Here is an 18,211-nt window from a genome sequence, read left to right as displayed (position 1 = left end):
GTTTAAAAGTGTTACAGAGCTGCGAGTTTAACAGCAGGCCTACGGCTCTATTGTCCAGGACATGCTGTTGGAAGCCGTCAGAGGACAGCTGGAACCAGCAGGAACCTTGGTTAGGGACGGCCGTTGGGTCAATGCCCGTCTCTGCTCTCATCTACGTGAAAAACATTGAGACGGTATAAAAATGTGTCTTGCATTTGTCATAGGGGGGCCTTGTGTAATTGAATGGGTATCTTGGACCAGGGTGTGCCAATCCTCTCCCGGGACCTCCCAGATGTTTCATGGTGTTGTTTTAACCCTAAACTAGCATGCCCCGATTGAATTAGTCAACTGCTCATCTGCTTTAATCAGGTGTGACGTTTCGGCGTTGAAACAAACGTGTGAAAAGTCTGCGTGGCCCTCGGACAGGGTTTGGAGAACCCTGGCTTGGACTGCATTATACAGCGGTGGAATCGCTGTGGACATTCTGGCTTTGGCAGTGGCAGAAACAGGCTCCGTACCCAGTGCCAAGGCAGGCCTGCTCTGCTGTAGGTAGGACAGGCTGAGGGATGCTTAGCTGAGCCAGTACTTTCCAGAAGTCAACCAGGGGTGAGGGTGTAGAGAAAACCACAGAATGAAGAGGTGTGCCAGAGTTCAACCCAACCCACCACCACGATTGCTGTCGCTCAAACGCTGCTGCCTCCTTTTTCTCATCAGCGCCAAAACACTGTCAGAATACCAACGTGCTGCCCCCCCCTACCCCCCCCCCACCCGGTTCAAACTTAATGCTTTCCTGTAGTCGTTGCCTCTGTGAGTTGCTTTTTGAATTGCTTAGTCTGTGTTTCTCTCGGCTCCCTGTAAGACAGTCTTATCGCTCTGTCTTGTTAGCCCACAACTGGCTCTGAGACAAAAATTTCTAAATCGAGCCAACTCTCACAAACTGAGATATAAAAATAAAAAAATTCATAGATTAGATATATAAAGATAGATTTGGAATGTCAAGCACGAGTCAACTACTGTTTGTGGACTAGGCGTAGTCTATTCAGTTTTTGTAAGAGAATACAACCTCATACATGTATCTGAAGGAGAAAATAAGTCCTTGTTTTAATCACAAAAAGAAGGCAAACAGAAACAGTTCACAAACCAAGTACACTTTTTCATGTTTTCTTTTTTATAATCATATCTACATTAAGTGTCAAATATCACAACTTTCAGTTTTTGGATGACTTATAACAAACAAGACAATAACAAATTACAGTTGAAACCAGGCATTATGAGATATATGCCCCATTTTCAATAATTTAATGTAAGTTTAGATGTTAAGCTGGGGGGGCTGTTTGTCTGTCAGTATGTCAGTCAGTCTGTCCGTGTGTCCTAAATATAGAAATGCAGAGTCAGTCTCTATGATGGTCCATATTTTACTGTTGACTCTGCAGACAAGTAGTGTTGTCAATAAGGAATTGGTTTCATAGTGTTAGTAATCAAATCCACAGATGCCTCTTCGTCTACTAAAATACCCTCACAACACGTACACACAGTTATACAACAACACAAAGATATATCATCTGTCTATCATACATACACTCAGTGAATGGCAGGCTACTACCAACACTTATTCCCTTTTCAAATATTTTCTTTGGACTCACACGGTCCATGTACAGTTGAAATGACATTGGCCCCCGGAAATGCTTAATATGGAGTGTTTGTATTGATAGTAAAAACAGGACAGAGACCACTGTGAAATGGTGAATAAATAAGGTTAAAGACAGACGTGACAATGTGACCCGATCCAACTAGCCTATTGAAGTAGCACCTTGCATTGTTCTGCCACACTTGCCCAGACCAGTGTATAAAACCTTTTCCAAACAATGAGTATACATGGCTGTTGGTGGAATTCCAGTGTTTTAGATTGAATTAAATAAAATATATATTTGTTTTATACAGGAAACAAGATTCTACATGTTACTACTAAAACTTGTAATATATTTACTTTGTAGTTCCAGTGCCTGCCTTAATTAGTGCCCTAAGAATAGGCTAGATCAGTGGTTCTCAAGCAGGAGTTTTAAGACAAGGAGTACTAGATACTGGGGCTACTTGGCCTATTCACAGGCGTACATGAGAAGACTCATAAAACCACAGGCTGGTGAAACTGGTGAAATGCAATGGGGGACATTTCAGAAAGAAATTCAGTTTGTGGTACAGTAACCAGATTAGGCTGGGAACCCCTGACCTTGCTGATGTCATGATGAAGTAGCACTTGATCATAATGAATACACCGCTCGGATCTGTCAACGCTATACGTCGATCCAGAAGTCTGAGCTCATAGAAATGTCATTGTTGGCCCATCCTTATTTGTTGTTGTCCTTCCATTGCTGTGGTCTCACAGTCCTCCCCTTGGTACATCTTTTGTGTGCCAGTCTTCTTCCCCAGCAAGCAAAGTTGGTTGAAAGGTGTCTTGTCAATGTCTTTTTGAACAAAAACACATCTTCACCATGCTCACATGGTCTGCTTAATAATAGAAAATATTTTCGGACTGAGAGGGAAGAACTTTAGTCTTGGATTTCTCTACAAGTCTGAATCAGCCCACTGGTCGGGTCTCGAAGAACCACAATAAGCCATGACAGTGAAAAGCATACAAAGATTTTTGAACCAGACTCGACATCTGGGGACCAAAGTGGTTTTCTGCACTGTTCAATAACAAGTACAGAGGGATCTCCAAGAACAATGATTCCAACAACCGCACCGTCTCCTTGTGAACGTTCCAGCGTCCGACTGGTGAAGCATCCGGTTGCTTTCAGGAGATATTATCAGGATCAGAGATATGTTGAGGGATCAGCACAATCTCATGTTCATCCCACTGCTCTCGACCCGCCGTCACAAGGGTTGGTTACTGGTTCACCAGACACGTTTATTAGTAGTATTACGGAATACCTCATGGCCGTAGGATGAGCAGGTCACTGACACATTAATGTTCACTCACAGGAAGGAAAACAAACCGCTGGGCAACGTTACAGCATCACTCAATGGGTGAATAGACTAAGAAACTGAAAAAAAAAAATTCAAAGTTATATTCAAAACCTGGCAAAGAAATATGTGAGCATTCAAGCAGTTGTTGTTAAATTAATACATTTTTTGAAAACATATGGGAATGTGTTAAGAAAATATTTGATGTATTTTCGCGAAGTACTGTAATGGTTCAGGCAGTATTTGAGTTAGCAAACTGTTTGATTCGTTTCTTACTTGCACACTGACTGTAAGTCCTACATCAGCATTGCTCTCATGGCTGCCTTGCTGATTCGCCTGCGGTTGTTCTTCCTCGTTCTCTTCCTCGGTGGTCCGGGCCGTACAGGGGGCCGGGGACCAGCCGTGGTAGACCGTGCTTGCGTCGAGGTGGGTGACATCGTGCCTGGAAGGACAAGGTGAACGGAAGACAGAAAAGTTTGGGTTAAGTCCAAACTCTCAGTCACAATGGCTGTCCTATAAAAATACCTCAAGACACGGACACACCTACCTGGTGTCGGCGCAGTGGATGGTGTCAGAGGAAGTTTATGATGAGGCCGATGGTGCTGCGGATTCTGCTGTCGCTCCTCTTCTTTCTGTTGTCTCAGGTGCTCCTTCTCCTCGTCCAGCCTCCTGTGGAGCAACAACAGTTCCTTCCTCTCCTCCTCCAGCCTTTGCTGCTCCTCGAGGAGCGTGTGCCGCAGCTTCCCTCCTGACTCGGGGGTCTCATTGTCGTTACGTCTTTGATCGGCTTCCTGGCTGGGATTGAATCTGCTCTCGGCACGCTGGTTGGTTTCTTCCGTGGGACTGAGCTGCTGCTCCAGTCCCTGACTGGCTCCCTCTTTGCTCTCATGCATCCTATGGATTTCCTCTGCGGAGGAGTTGTCCCCTTGTTGCTGTAGCTTTGATGTGTGGGTGCGTGGCGGTGGGGTCTGTGTCACCCAGTCCCCTCCCGTCTCCCCAAGACCCAGACCACCGCGTAGCCTGACGTCTCCCTCTGCAACGTCAAACAGCGAGTCCCCTCGTGCCTCCTCCCGGTTTCTCTTTGTGTGGTCAACGTTGGTCAACGACAGGGTTGTGTCGTCGTCGACAACGCTTCTGTCGCCCCCCAGTTCCAGTTCTGTCCGCTCTTTGGCCCCCAGCGGCCTGGTAGCGTTGCGGACCCACTGAGCACCCACCTCGTCACGTTCCAACCCGTCTTTCTGCTCCCCTGGTTCTGAGGAGGTGTTCCTGTGTTTCGAGGGCTGGTCCAGCATGTCCTCCAGACGGTGGCGCTGGTTGTGCTTCAGCTCGTCCTCGCGGTGCAGCTCCTCCTTGGTCTGGGTTTTGGCTGAATGCCCCTCCACTCGGTTGTCTTTATGCGGCCGGCGGGGTGTCGGCTTCTTCTTGGTGGGGGGCGGGGGGCGTGGGGCGGGATGGCAGCGACACTCCACATGGTCGTGGACTGAGACGATGGCTTTGGAGTAGATGGGCCTCTTCTCTATGTACTGAATCTTCATCACCTGGCGAGGAGCAAGGAGAGGGATATTAGTGTGTGGAACAACTCTGTGGTGAAACAACATTATGGCACATTTTGGGTGGCAGCTGGCTTTGTGTTTAGAGTGTAGGGACAGGAACTGAAATGTCACAGGTGTGAAACCCTTATCCAACAGAGTATACTGTGGCTGTGCCCTTGAGCAAGACATTGCCCTGAATAAGAAAGTCTGCTAAATGACTATGGGTGTATAACTGGTTGTGTGCAGGTTTCTGGTGTGTGTGTGTGTGTGGGAGGGTAAAGGTACCTGCCGGTGTCTGGTGTGTGTGGGGCAGGGTATAGGTACCTGCAGGTGTCTGGTGTGTGTGTGGGAGGGTATAGGTACCTGCAGGTGTTTGGTGTGTGTGTGTGGGAGGGTATAGGTACCTGCAGGTGTCTGGTGTGTGGGGGAGGGTATAGGTACCTGCAGGTGTCTGGTGTGTGTGGGGGAGGGTATAGGTACCTGCAGGTGTCTGGTGTGTGGGGGAGGGTATAGGTACCTGCTGGTGTCTGGTGTGTGTGGGGGAGGGTATAGGTACCTGCAGGTGTCTGGTGTGTGTGTGGGAGGGTATAGGTACCTGCAGGTGTCTGGTGTGTGTGTGGGAGGGTATAGGTACCTGCAGGTGTCTGTTGTGTGTGTGGGAGGGTATAGGTACCTGCAGATGTCTGGTGTGTGTGTGGGAGGGTATAGGTACCTGCAGGTGTCTGGTGTGTGTGTGTGGGAGGGTATAGGTACCTGCAGGTGTCTGGTGTGTGTGTGGGAGGGAATAGGTACCTGCAGGTGTCTGGTGTGTGTGTGGGAGGGTAAAGGTACCTGCAGGTGTTTGGTGTGTGTGTGTGGGAGGGTATAGGTACCTGCAGGTGTCTGGTGTGTGGGGGAGGGTATAGGTACCTGCAGGTGTTTGGTGTGTGTGTGTGTGGGAGGGTATAGGTACCTGCAGGTGTCTGGTGTGTGTGGGAGGGTATACGTACCTGCAGGTGTCTGATGTGTGTGTGGGAGGGTATAGGTACCTGCAGGTGTCTGGTGTGTGTGTGGGAGGGTATAGGTACCTACAGGTGTTGGGTGTGTGTGTGGGAAGGTATAGGTACCTGCAGGTGTCTGGTGTGTGTGTGTGGGAGGGTATAGGTACCTGCAGGTGTCTGGTGTGTGTGTGGGAGAGGGTATAGGTACCTGCAGGTGTCTGGTGTGTGTGGGAGAGGGTATAGGTACCTGCAGGTGTCTGGTGTGTGTGTGGGAGGGTATAGGTACCTGCAGGTGTCTGGTGTGTGTGGGAGGGTATAGGTACCTGCATGTGTCTGGTGTGTGTGTGGGAGAGGGTATAGGTACCTGCAGGTGTCTGGTGTGTGTGTGGGAGAGGGTATAGGTACCTGCAGGTGTCTGATGTATGTGTGGGAGGGTATAGGTACCTACAGGTGTCGGGTGTGTGTGTGGGAGGGTATAGGTACCTGCAGGTTTCTGGTATGTGTGTGGGAGGGTATAGGTACCTGCAGGTGTCTGGTGTGTGTGTGGGAGGGTATAGGTACCTGCAGGTGTCTGGTGTGTGTGTGGGAGGGTATAGGTACCTGCAGGTGTCTGGTGTGTGTGTGGGAGGGTATAGGTACCTGCAGGTGTCTGGTGTGTGTGTGGGAGGGTATAGGTACCTACAGGTGTCGGGTGTGTGTGTGGGAGGGTATAGGTACCTGCAGGTGTCTGGTATGTGTGTGGGAGGGTATAGGTACCTACAGGTGTTGGGTGTGTGTGTGGGAGGGTATAGGTACCTGCAGGTGTCTGGTGTGCACCACAACAGGGACACACTGCAGGCTCTTGGAGTTGCAACAGCCGGAACATCGCTGCACTTCTACACAAGGGGGCCACAACAGGAAGTTGGCGTTGCTCCGATCCAACATGGCACGGGTCACCTCCGTCACCTCAGTCCTCACCTTACACAGGGCCTGCTGGGCCGGTTGGGCGTCTGGCACAGACAGAGACACCGTTCAGTGTAACCATGTGGGAGTTAGCTAATAAAGCCTCAGGCGCCACTCAGTACTCAGAAAAACACTTGTCTTAATGCATGCTGTGGAGGCCCTGTCTGCAGTGTAATGGAGTTCACACTTCACACAGGTGCTTGTTCAGCAAATATAGGACGAATCACAAAATATGTTGGCATCGCTTTAGGCCACAATGCACATTGTGCAGTGTGCAATGTATTCAGGATTAGATACAGCTGTCCAAAAACCAAGCAAGTCTACAAGACCGATTGACAGGGTAATAGTGGATGCATAGACTTGGGACAAAGAATGGATGTGTCCATTATAGAATTTGGGTTTATCACTAAATCATATAAATTATCATCTAAGGAATCTATGGTAAATTATCATTAAACCTAATCCTGGTCAAAAAGTTGATGACACAGATTTAAGCTAACCCTGGTCTAAAATGTGATTTCCCTAACCACAGATTGCACCTAAACAAGGTCTAAAGGGTGATTTCCGAAACAGTGATTACATTTCAGTCTAAAGAGTTTATTTCAGGCATAGCATGAATCAGGCAGAGCAGCTCAAAATGTTTTTGACTTGTATTTCCCACATTTCTGAATCCTGATTACAGAGTGGATTGATGACAGTTTAGGACCCCAAATATGCAACAAGATGAGGTCAAGAAAGAAACAGAAGAGAGGTTCATTTACCCAGACTCCTTGGCAATCTGTTGCTGGTGTTGTTGGACTGCTGACCACTGAGAAATAAACTATCATCTTCATCTGAAACAAAACAATACACTCCAAATTAGTCACAGACCCAATAAGCTGATTTCTTGATTGACTTTAATGGGTGCGTGTGTGTGTGTGTGTGTGTGTGTTTGTGTGTGTGTATGATCCAGGTCTATGTGTGCGTGCGTGTGTGTGTGTGTGTGTGTATGATCCAGGTCTATGTGTGCGTGTGTGTGTGATCCAGGTCTGTGTGTGCATGTGTGTGCATGTGTGTGTGTGTGTGTGTGTGCGTGCGTGTGTGTGTGTGATCCAGGTCTATGTGTGCATGTGGGGGCCAGACGTCCCCGTAGGTTTGGTGAAACCTGACAAAACAATTACCTGGGGTTGTGTGTGTTTATGTATGTATGCATATTAATATTATTAGTAGTAATTGTAGTAGTAGTAGTAGTAGTGGTAGGAGTAGCAGTAGTAATAGTATTAGTAGTAATAGTAGTAGTAGCAGCAGTAGTAATAGTATTAGTAGTAGAAGGAGTAGCAGTAGTTGTTGTAGTATTAGTAGTAATAGCAGTAGTAGCAGTAGTAAGTTGTGTATCTCTCTGTTTATGTCTGGATGTGCATCTGTCCAGATGACCTCATGACTGTATGTTTTAAAAACTGGAGATGATGAAAGCCCTTTGTTTTCCTCATCTCATTATGTTTGTACTGTCGATGGTATTTACTGTGTCCAATCTTTGCAAGCATGGAAAATACAATCTCGGCCCTATTTGTTTATTTAAAAGTTCCATCTGACCTATGTCTATCCTTCTGCCTCTGTGGGTCAGACCATTCGTCTGTCATTCCGTCTGTGAGCCAGTCACTGTCTGGAATTAAATATGGGCCACACAAGACAATGCTTCCTGTGTTTCCCTTTGCAGTTGATCTGGTTAGTCGGTAGCTGTTCGTGATGCCTGGCTTGTGGTGTGATGGTATAGCATTTTGCTTGAAATGCCAGGAATGTAGGTTTGATTCCCAGGGCCACCCATAATATGCATGCATTGATGGCTGTTGGTTGCTTAGAATAAAGTATTTGCCAAAAGTCACGCACTGCATACTGAGAATCAGCATAGCAGAGCAAGAATCTGTTTATTACAAAGATCTTTACCTACGGAGTCACTGAACAGCAGCAGCTGCAGGTCCTCTATGGAAGAGATTGGACTGTTCCTAACCAGCTCCACCAGCCCTGGAGGCAGAGGATCTCCCTGTAAGAAACAGCCGGACAGAGAGAGAACAAGAGGGAGACAGAGAGAACAAGAGGGAGACAGAGAGAGAACAAGAGGGAGACAGAGAGACAAAGAGAGAGAGAAAGAGATTGGGAGAGAGGAACAACAAATTGCATTAGAAAATACATAAATGAATACCCCCAGATCAGACAGTTTCTCAGCTTCCGGAGTTGGACTTCAACAGCATCGGTGGCGGAACGACGTGGAGGTAGGTGAGGGTTAGGGTTAGCTTATACCCAACTTACTCCACTGAACATTAATTGAACAAGAGGATGAAGGAAATGGCCGCTTTGGACTCACAATGGCCACTAAGAGTGAATGACTATTGGCCTTGTGTCACCTCATCTGCTAACACTTAGGGGTCACAGGAGTCAGGAAGAGCTCAGGAAGTTGTGGGGGATGGGCTGACTGAGAGGAGGAGGAGGACTAGGAGGAGGAGGAGGAGGAGAGCTGGACATCAGAAGGATAATGGAAGGAAGGATGAATAAAGGGGAAATAAGTTGTATGGGCATATAAACTCTTAGTCAGTCTGGTGCTATTGTTCGTGTGACCGACTGGGTTTGAAATTCCAAGAACATGGGTCTCCTGTTTGTTTCAAGACTGGGAGAGCCTTTGGAGATAAAGCCCGGGAATTAAGTTGCCCGTCACCAGAAAACGAGGGTGCGGCTCCTTTGGTTATATTCACACCTCAGACAAGGAAGAAGCCATAATTGAAACAAGACTCATAATGAACATGTACAACGTTACTTTTTCCCCAATTTTGTAAGACACTGCAGAAAGTAATTCAAAAGGAAAGGCCCTGAATTAAGTTGACATCTCTGGCATTAGATTAACACTGAGAGGGTTACACATTCTCTGTTTCGGTGTCTCCATGGCAGTTGACATCTCTGGCATTAGATTAACACTGAGAGGGTTACACATTCTCTGTTTCGGTGTCTCCATGGCAGTTGACATCTCTGGCATTAGATTAACACTGAGAGGGTTACACATTCTCTGTTTCGGTGTCTCCATGGCAGTTGACATCTCTGGCATTAGATTAACACTGAGAGGGTTACACATTCTCTGTTTCGGTGTCTCCATGGCTCTCCTTGCTTTTCAGTGTTAAAGTCAACACTTTGCTGTAAAGCTTGACGCTTACAGACCAGATCAGACATGTAAGACAGCTTATTTTCGCTTCCAAATTGATGTGTACTTTCTATCAAAATGCAGACAGTGGAGATATTCAATTGAATATATCTCTTATATATTCATAAATACTAAAAATAAACCAGAAATCAGACCGTACAGTTCTTAATACCTCTGAACATTTATGGAATATAATCCATTGTGAAGTCAAACAGTGACTGTCAGATTATCTTGCTTGGTAGAAGTATTTTATGTTATCTTCAACTGGCCAGATGCTTCAACTGAGCAGTAGATGAACAGCTGACAGATACTTTGGTAAGTCTGATTTCACTACAGTCTGAGGCCCAAATTACTCCCTATTCCCTTTACAGTGCAATTCAAAAGGGTGACTTTTGGGTCACACATAATGGTGCTAGATGCTTATTATGGTCTGGGCCTTTGTTCATGGAGTGGTCGCTGTCACAGCCATTTTTGTCTGAGCTGTCATGCAGATTTCTGTCTGCGCAGGAAAAATGGAATAAACACTTCACCCCTGGAAACAGTTAAACAAACCCGAAGTAAACAGATATTGTACACACTTAGATGGAATACATAAACACATGGTCCTCTGAATGTTGTAAACACACACGTCTAAAATCACAACCAAACACATACTGAAACCTCACCCTGTCATAACCTAGTCAAAATGTCCGCCTTGTCCTAATTGGTCAGCCCTATATTACAACACTAAATATCTCTCTGTCACACACACAAGCAAATCAGCATCTGAGTTCTTTCTGGATCAGTAAGTGTGTTCTGAAACCTACAGATAGTGTCTTCTGCGATATACAGTCAGTGTCCTCAAAAATCTACAGTGTCTTCTGGAACCTATTCAGTGTCTTCTAGAATCTACAGTCAGTGTGTTCTGGAATCTGTAGTATTTGTCTCCTTGAATCTATAGTAACTGTCCTCTGGAATCTACAGCCCGTTACTTCTAGTATCTATAGTTAGTGTATTCTGTAATCTACAGCCCGTTACTTCTAGTATCTATAGTTAGTGTATTCTGTAATCTACAGTCTGTGTGCTCTGGAATCTACAGTTCGTGTCGTCTAGAATCAATAGTCATTGTCTTCTGAAGTCTAAAGTCACTTTATTCTTGAATCTTCAGCCAGTGTCTTCTGGAATCTATAGTCACTGTCTTTTAGAATCTAAAGTCAGAATGTTTTAAAATCTAAAGTCAGAATGCTCTAGAATCTATAGTCAATGTATTTTGGAATATTTTGGAATACAGTCAGAATCAGCGTAGGAATTTCACTTCGCTCTGGCCGTGAAGCCTCGAACATCATTGTAAGCCCTACGGCCACGATGGCCTTAGTGCCCCGGCCACTGTCAAAATTTCGGTGTAAACAGTAGGTTTTTTGTTTGTAAGTTTGCAAGAACGGACTACATGCAGGTAAGCAAGCTAGCTAGTTATCGGACTTATTTAGGGCTTACCTGAATCAAACCTCTCCGTTTTGGAAGGTGCGTTCATGAGCAAATGGGAGGTGGGAAGGTTCCGACCTCCGAGTGAGAGAATACACCTGAACGCTTTTTGAAAGCACCGAGAGGCAACGTTAGGTTTGACATCACTCAACATTAAAAAATTAAATGACTTGTTTCGAAAACTGTTTATTTTGATCGTGCTCATTAGCGCAGGTGATTGTGATGTTTACTTTTGTGTTCTGAGGTAAAGTTAGCCTTCTGGCTAGCTAGCCTTAACGTAATTGGTCAATAGCTATAGCCTTAACTTAAATGGTCAATACCATTGCTTCTTTGTCGTCCTCATGTGAATGCATGTAATGAAACTCCAGAATCTACAAAAAAAATGAGGAGTAGATGTAACTGCAAGGATTAAAACATGATAACTGAACTTTTTATGCGGAAAGACCATGTCAGTTATAATAGATTATTATTCAAAGTATGATACTAAAAAGTGTATGTGTTGTTGTTGTTTTTTGCCGGTCTGCGTAAGCGGGGCCGGCCAAGAGCATGTCTCTTACTGAGTGAGTGACTGCCTGATTGGCTTAGTTTTCCTTGTTTAAATAGCGTAGTGGTTAGAAAAGGGAATTGTGAACTTTAGGTACTGCGTTCGTATTTTCTCACAGGCAAAGCAAAGTAGGCATTATGAATTATACCGTATAGACCAGACCTAGGCAAGATTCGGCCGCCGGGCCGGAAGTCATTCTATCCGGCCCGCGACACATCCAAAACTTAAAATAATACAAAATAAAAAACACCTGACAAGGTCCGCAGATTACGTTACTTTATTTACTGTTCCATATTTATTTATTTTCAAATTAAATTCCCGTGGCACTCCCAGTGATAAGTACAGCAGTATACTGTCTGTTTAAAATACCTTGAAGTTGAAACAAGGTATTTGCGTTGCTATGATACGTAGGGACCCGCACCACACGCGCGGAAGTTATCATTTGTACGTACTACGCAATTGATGGCTAGAAATGATCTGGAAATTATCCTAAGAAAAGTAGATAACGAAAGCAAGGGTATTTAAAAAACTATTGACAGGAAAATATTTATTTGCAGATGTCGCAGGTAAAGCAACTTGCTTAATATGTTAATCTAACGTCACAGTTTTTAAAGAGTACAATTTGCAGAGGCACTTCCAGAGCAAGCATGCAGCGAAATACAAAAACTGTCAGCGAAATACAAAAACAGTCGCAGATGCAGCCTCACTGATGAACATCTTGCAGCAGTACCGCACACTGCTTCAACAGAACCGCACACTTATTCAAAACAACCGCACACTGCTTCAACAGAAATGACTCCTGACTTCACCTCACTTGTCAACGCCCATACGAGGCTCTCCTGTTCATAAAGAGTGAGTAGCCCTAAAAGTGGATTTCTTGGGTCTGCGCTGCTGGAATCGCTGTCGTTAAAAGCACGTAGTACAAAAAATATACTGTATGAAGTTAGATGACGGCAATTATACCAACATTTGCTTTGAGTGAAAATCTTCAGAAGTGATTTCATAGTATGCCCTAATAACTGTTATACACTATACCTTATGTAATGTAGCTTACTCTGTTGAGTTAAAAGCTAAGTTTTAAGGCAAATATGTGTTGCAACATTTCTGTTGAGTAATAATCCTAAAAAGGGATTTTTTAGTCCTTTGCCTGCCATAATAACAGAAAATAATAATAAAAAAAACATTGTTAAAGTGATTTAAGTTCAATTATGAAAACGGTGTTGCATGGAAAATACATATGCATAAAAATAATATGCAAGTTAGCTATGTTGTGCGTTTTTTCGGCATGTTGGTTAAAAAAGTAATCTGGCCCACGATGCTATCTGGCATTGTCAATGTGGCCCCCCAGTAAAAAATATTGCCCCACCCCTGGTATAGATGAAAACTTCGTGGTCTCAAGCCATCAGTATCTACATTGTAGTAAGCCTGAAATAAAACACTACGATTACGGTTATACTGCAACTGTTTCTGGTGGATTTTCCCATCTGTGCGTGCATTTTGGGTCAGGATAGACAAACACATTTGCTAGCTACAACATACAGTAGTTACATTATATTAAGCCTTAACTAAAACTGTATACGGTTATATTGCGACTGTTTCTGGCATGGAAAAGTTCTGGCATGGAAAATAAGCCTATTACTGGCCAATAAGCTGTTAAAACGTCCAGTGGCAAAAGCTATACAGTTCATAGATGCTATTTGTGGTGGAGGTAAACATAAGAAACGTTAGTCAGTTTAACACAATGCTCAATGGTGTCTAGTAATTACTGAAATGTGTCTAGTAATTACTGAAATGTGTCTAGTAATTACTGAAATGTGTAATGCCGTGGTGTAGTGGTTAAAGACAGATCCTCTCACGTGCAAGACCAATGTTTGAATCTATTGAGAGCAACAACATTTATTAATTTAATTTCTGGGCCTCAATAAAACTGTTTCTGGTAGATTCCACAATTCTCTCATCTTTTCACTTGATGAAAAACTTAGTTAGTGTCACCTTTATTAATAGTTATTGTATCAATGTCATTCACGAATGGCCAATTAGCTGTTAAAACGGCCGGTGGCAAAAGAGGATTTAGGATAGACACAAGAGGATATACTGACACCTGTTGAATGTACGGCTCTGTGGTGTAGTGGTTAGTGACACAGCCTTTCATGTGGGGGACCCGAGTTTGAATACTTTCTATTGCGGGCTGGCTGAAATAGGCTTGCCTGGTTTATTGTTCTTATTAACAATTCAAGTTGTTCATTTGTATGCTCCAAATACTTATATTTCACTCAATGGCCTTTGTGCCCTGGCGTGTGGCCTTGGTGCCCTAGACATTTTTATGACACCAAAGACCAAATGGCCAAATGGCCTTGCCCCTCAAATGACGAAAATCCAAGCCTGGTCAGAATGCTGATCAGGCAATTTTTTCATCCAGCTCTCTGATTGGGCTGGAAACAGCATTGTCCAAAAACAGCACCCTTTTTCTTTCCATCACACACAGTGAACAACCTCTGACCAGAGCTTTATGGGTAGTAAAACCAGTACACTAAAAAGGAAAAAGGTTGCAATTTGGGCCAAAGCCGGAGTTATATTTAAGAGGAAGTGGGCTGAGCTGAGGAATGCCAGGTACATGCTATAGGAGGTAGAGAGGTGAAGAGTAATGATACATAATTACGGGTCTAGTTTTGCTGACTGCCTGCAAACACAAACACACAAACGCACACGCAAACCCACTCACACACTCGTGAACATGTGCAGACTGCAGAGACACGGGCCAATTCCGTGCCATGGAAGACAGAAAAATGATTTTCATATCTCAGGTAGCTTTGACAATTCTCACATTGAACTTCGTTGTGATGGACAATATGCTCTTTACATTTGAGAAAGTATGAAAACTGTCCATTTTAGGTCTTAGACAGTTTCTATGATCCTATGAGGTTTGTACATGATACTGGCAATTTTTGGATGTCATTATATTCCTTATGATATCAAATATGGCTTAGGTCAATTTAGTTTGCAACTGGTTTGTTAAGCATAGCAAATATTCTTCCTTTTGATGTTCAGGTCTGAGAATTTACAGAACAAACTGGGACAGCAAATCTCTTTTTTCCTCCTTGTGTGGAATTGCCTATAGCAGTCCCTAAAACGATGTCTAAGAAGAGGCCTATGTGCACGCTAAAGCATGGTTTATAGATATCTTTAAAAAGCTAACACACACCCTCACGTAGCACACAAACACACACAACCCCACACACACACACCGACACAAACACATTGATGTTCAAACCAGCTGTACACACACTTAGACTGCAGGATGTAGTTTACTGAGGGAATTCCCTGATATACCTCAAAGACATTATATTGCAACTCATATGCTAACAAGCAGGCACGTACACAGAAAATGTAATTTGGGAGGATGGATGGAAGACTGAAAACTTACTGAATTGTATTTAATCTCAACTGCCAGTTTTCAAAGGCCCTGTCTTGACTGCGATATGACAAATGTGGTAGACGACACACAACGCTGGCAGCGCTGGGGGGGAAAAACCTACTAGAGGAAGTCGTCGCTCTGATGAATAGTTTCAAGGAAACCAACAAAGAAGGTGTGCTGCATTTCACTCTGTTTAAATGTTAATTTCTCCATGTGGATATTGTAACAGCGCACATACACTAAGTGCTTTGTCTCAAATCAAATCACATAATTTACTGTATATACTACTCTTTTTTTTTTTTTACACAATTAAGGTATCTTAAGGTGTTTTTACAACTGTAATAGTGCAAGTTAGAAAGAAAATGGAAGGAACTCAAAAATAGTTTCTTTAGAAATGTACTGTACAATAAACAATAGTAAAATACAGACGGTTTTCTTAAAAGTATCGACAGCTTCCAAAGTTCAGCGGCTGAAGGTCAATTTGGACTGAAAGCCGCCTCACTCAAAGTTTTGGCTGCGACCTTTGGAACAAATATGACAAGGCCAGTGTTATAATATCTACTGTAGTCTTACTGCAGTTCTGTTAATTAATTAACTAATGTGTGGACCTGTAGCTCTGTTGCTAGGGAATGGTGCCGACAACGGTAGTGGCCATTAGGGAACAAGGACCACCTTGGCGTGAATCACAATGCCTGTAACAAGTGTTACATGACATCATGTTGGGGAAGGAACTTTAAGGATGCTTGCTGTGTATCTTATTATACAATGTGCATTGAATCGATTCCTGCCAAATATGACTCCTGTTTTTGGGACATTTGTTGTGTATCTTATGATACAATGTGCACTGAATCAATTCCTGGCAAATATGACTACTGTTTTTGGGATGCTTGCTGCTGTGTATGTTATGATACAAAGTGTACTGAATCGATTCCTTTGAAATACGACCCCCTTTTTTTTTGTAATGTTCATTGTCTGTTTTAAGGACCTCAACTCAATATTTCATGACAAGAACATGTAAGAATTGTAATGTGTGCTTTGAGGAATCAGCAGTAACGTCAGAATGATTTATGGTTATCTGTTGCTGTTACCACTACTCATCCTAATGCTCACCTGTCAAATATCCTTTGGACAAACACACACACACACACACCATCACTGGCTTACAGCAGCCCCAGGCATGTTCCAGGATGGGTCTGAGATTTTACATGGCCTTCACTCATGTATGTCGTTTATTGACAGGTTTATGAGAGCCATACAATTTGGACATCTGGAGCAGAACAGGGCCTTGTTGATCAGGCGCACGTGGACCCACCCTGCGGGGTTCTGGAGTTATGTGGTCGTGAACGTTCCATATTTTTTGCCCCGGGAATCAGTGTTAAATTGTCTTGCGCTGTACTAGTTCAACAGCTACCTGGCCAAGCAGACCCTGAAGGTCTAAAGTCAAGGCCTAAACTTGGGGCGATTTTAACAAGATTTAAAATAGATGCATTAAAAACCATGAGGTGTGCTGCCAGAAGGTGTGGTTTGGAATGAGAGCAGTTCACCTTACAAGACAAGCACAGTCTAATTACTATACGTCCCATTTACTTGGTAATAACACATTATGGTGTTTTTTTTATAGATCATATGACCATACTGTAATAAGTTGTAGTGTGAGGGATGTGTGCTTTTTCTGTACAAACCTTTATTGAATGTTTAACAATTTGCCGATTCGTGTTTATAGAGTGCACAGGTTTTCACAGGCGCACAGAGAGCGCACACATTGTTAAAATACAATGACCCCAGCATTCAACAATGGTCTATAATTGGAACCTAATGTCATGTATGCTCAACAATGGAATCGAATTTAACTGTTCACTGTGAAATTTAACACAAAAACGCCTTCATGCAAACGGAAAACAAACATATCATATGTGCTAAGAAAATCTTTATTTGGCAATGTACTATTGAAAGGTCAGTTTGAAGTCAGCAATATGGCTTACCTCGGCGTCCACTAAACGCATACACCCCGCAAGCAACGCGAGCTGAACCCAAAGCAACGAGCTCATCTTGCTCCGGAGGCTTTATTCTCCGCGATGGACCAAGCATTTATGGAAACAGCACGAGACTCTCTCCTCAGCACTAGGCGCGGGGACAGCGGCTCGTTCTGTGGAACTGGAACTCCTCGCCTTGAGCGCAGACACCCACACCGTCGTCTCTAGGAAATTATCCAGCGAATTACCAATTGTACTTAATGATAAGCTTCCCACTTAAAACGTCCACCCAGATCGAAGTTGCATTCACAGCTTGTGGGTCCAGTCTAGGAGACTTTCCGGAACACTAGTTGGACCATCTTGAAAGTGTGTGTTAAATCCAAATAAGTGTTCCAAACAATCTCAAGAAGTTGGCACAATATTCTCAGATTGTTTGGTATTACGTAGAATTTTGTATTTTGTAAGGCGCCGGTCGAATTTCAAACTCCTGGTGTGAATGTAAAACAATCAATGTTATATAGAGCCTGTGAGTTTATTCTCAAAAATAATAATTAAAAAAAAACGATTACATTGCCCCAACCGTCCCAAAAAAAATATTGACAAACGCATCCTGAGAACAATCGATTCCCTCCTTGTTAAGGAAAAAGCCTCCCAACCAGAAATGATCTAGATTAGATTAATAAAAAACACGCTAGTAGCCTATATGTTATGTTATCCCTCGAGACATCAAAACTCCGTAAATTGATTAAAATCCCCCTTTCTTCGCCTTTTCCACGGGTTGCAGTCTACACGACGTTCTTCTTTTTTTATAACGCCCAGTACCCTCTTTATGAATCGAAACACAATTGTGGTATAGCCTACAATATTGTTTGCCGTCCGCTTCTTATCAATATCCAAAGCTCTCTGTGGCGCGGTGCGCGTCTGTCCTGTTCTCTCCTGATTACGCCGCTAACGGTGAGGAACAGAGGAGCAGCTTTCCTCGGGTTAGAACAGTATCTCGCCCGCCCCCTGAAGGCAGGGCCATAATGTTCATGACTAGAAACTGACCTCTGCATCTTGAGATAAATGTCTCGTGTGAGTTATTGCTATGGGTTATTGTTATTTTAGCATAAATGTTAGGTACTACATACACTTAGTGCAAAATATTTTAAGTAGGCTACTTTAAAACAATTACTGAGATACCTCTCTGAATTGTTAAAAACCACTGTAGCTGGGTTGTATAAAGACACGTTTAAAAATCGAAATGAACGAATTAATT

The 18,211-nt window shown here is 43.7% G+C and overlaps 1 protein-coding gene across 2 annotated transcripts; it reads right to left on the bottom strand.

Moving 5' to 3' along the window:
- Positions 1–1,093: 1,093 nt before the first annotated feature.
- Positions 1,094–17,879, bottom strand: pdgfbb (platelet-derived growth factor beta polypeptide b). 2 transcript variants are annotated; one of them, XM_013135903.3, is made up of 7 exons: positions 16,963–17,879; positions 8,318–8,414; positions 7,156–7,227; positions 6,248–6,441; positions 3,488–4,478; positions 3,217–3,382; positions 1,094–3,020 (listed from the first exon to the last, which is right to left on the bottom strand). In XM_013135903.3, exons 1-6 carry the CDS (start codon positions 17,026–17,028, stop codon positions 3,237–3,239), a joined length of 1,566 nt encoding a protein of 521 aa, XP_012991357.2. In that variant the 5' UTR covers positions 17,029–17,879; the 3' UTR covers positions 1,094–3,020; positions 3,217–3,236. The 2 variants fall into 2 exon arrangements, with proteins under 2 accessions (XP_012991357.2, XP_012991358.2); XM_013135904.4 differs by lacking the exon at positions 16,963–17,879 and adding an exon at positions 11,034–11,125 and having other exon boundaries at positions 1,096–3,020; positions 8,322–8,414.
- Positions 17,880–18,211: the final 332 nt, after the last annotated feature.

This window comes from Esox lucius, chromosome 11 (genome assembly GCF_011004845.1).
Source record: "Esox lucius isolate fEsoLuc1 chromosome 11, fEsoLuc1.pri, whole genome shotgun sequence".
NCBI lineage: Eukaryota > Metazoa > Chordata > Actinopteri > Esociformes > Esocidae > Esox > Esox lucius.
The sequence above is the reverse complement of the archived record's forward strand: the minus strand, read 5'-3'. Positions and strand labels throughout refer to the sequence as shown.

Excerpts from the sequence above, each read along its gene's own strand:
- pdgfbb (XM_013135903.3), bottom strand. The coding sequence starts at position 17,028 with ATGAGCTCGTTGCTTTGGGTTCAGCTCGCGTTGCTTGCGGGGTGTATG. Across the intron at positions 7,228-8,317 it reads GCTGTTCAGTGACTCCGTAG|ATGAAGATGATAGTTTATTT; the intron begins GTAAAGATCTTT and ends GTTTTGTTTCAG. Across the intron at positions 6,442-7,155 it reads CAGATTGCCAAGGAGTCTGG|ACGCCCAACCGGCCCAGCAG; the intron begins GTAAATGAACCT and ends TGTCTGTGCCAG.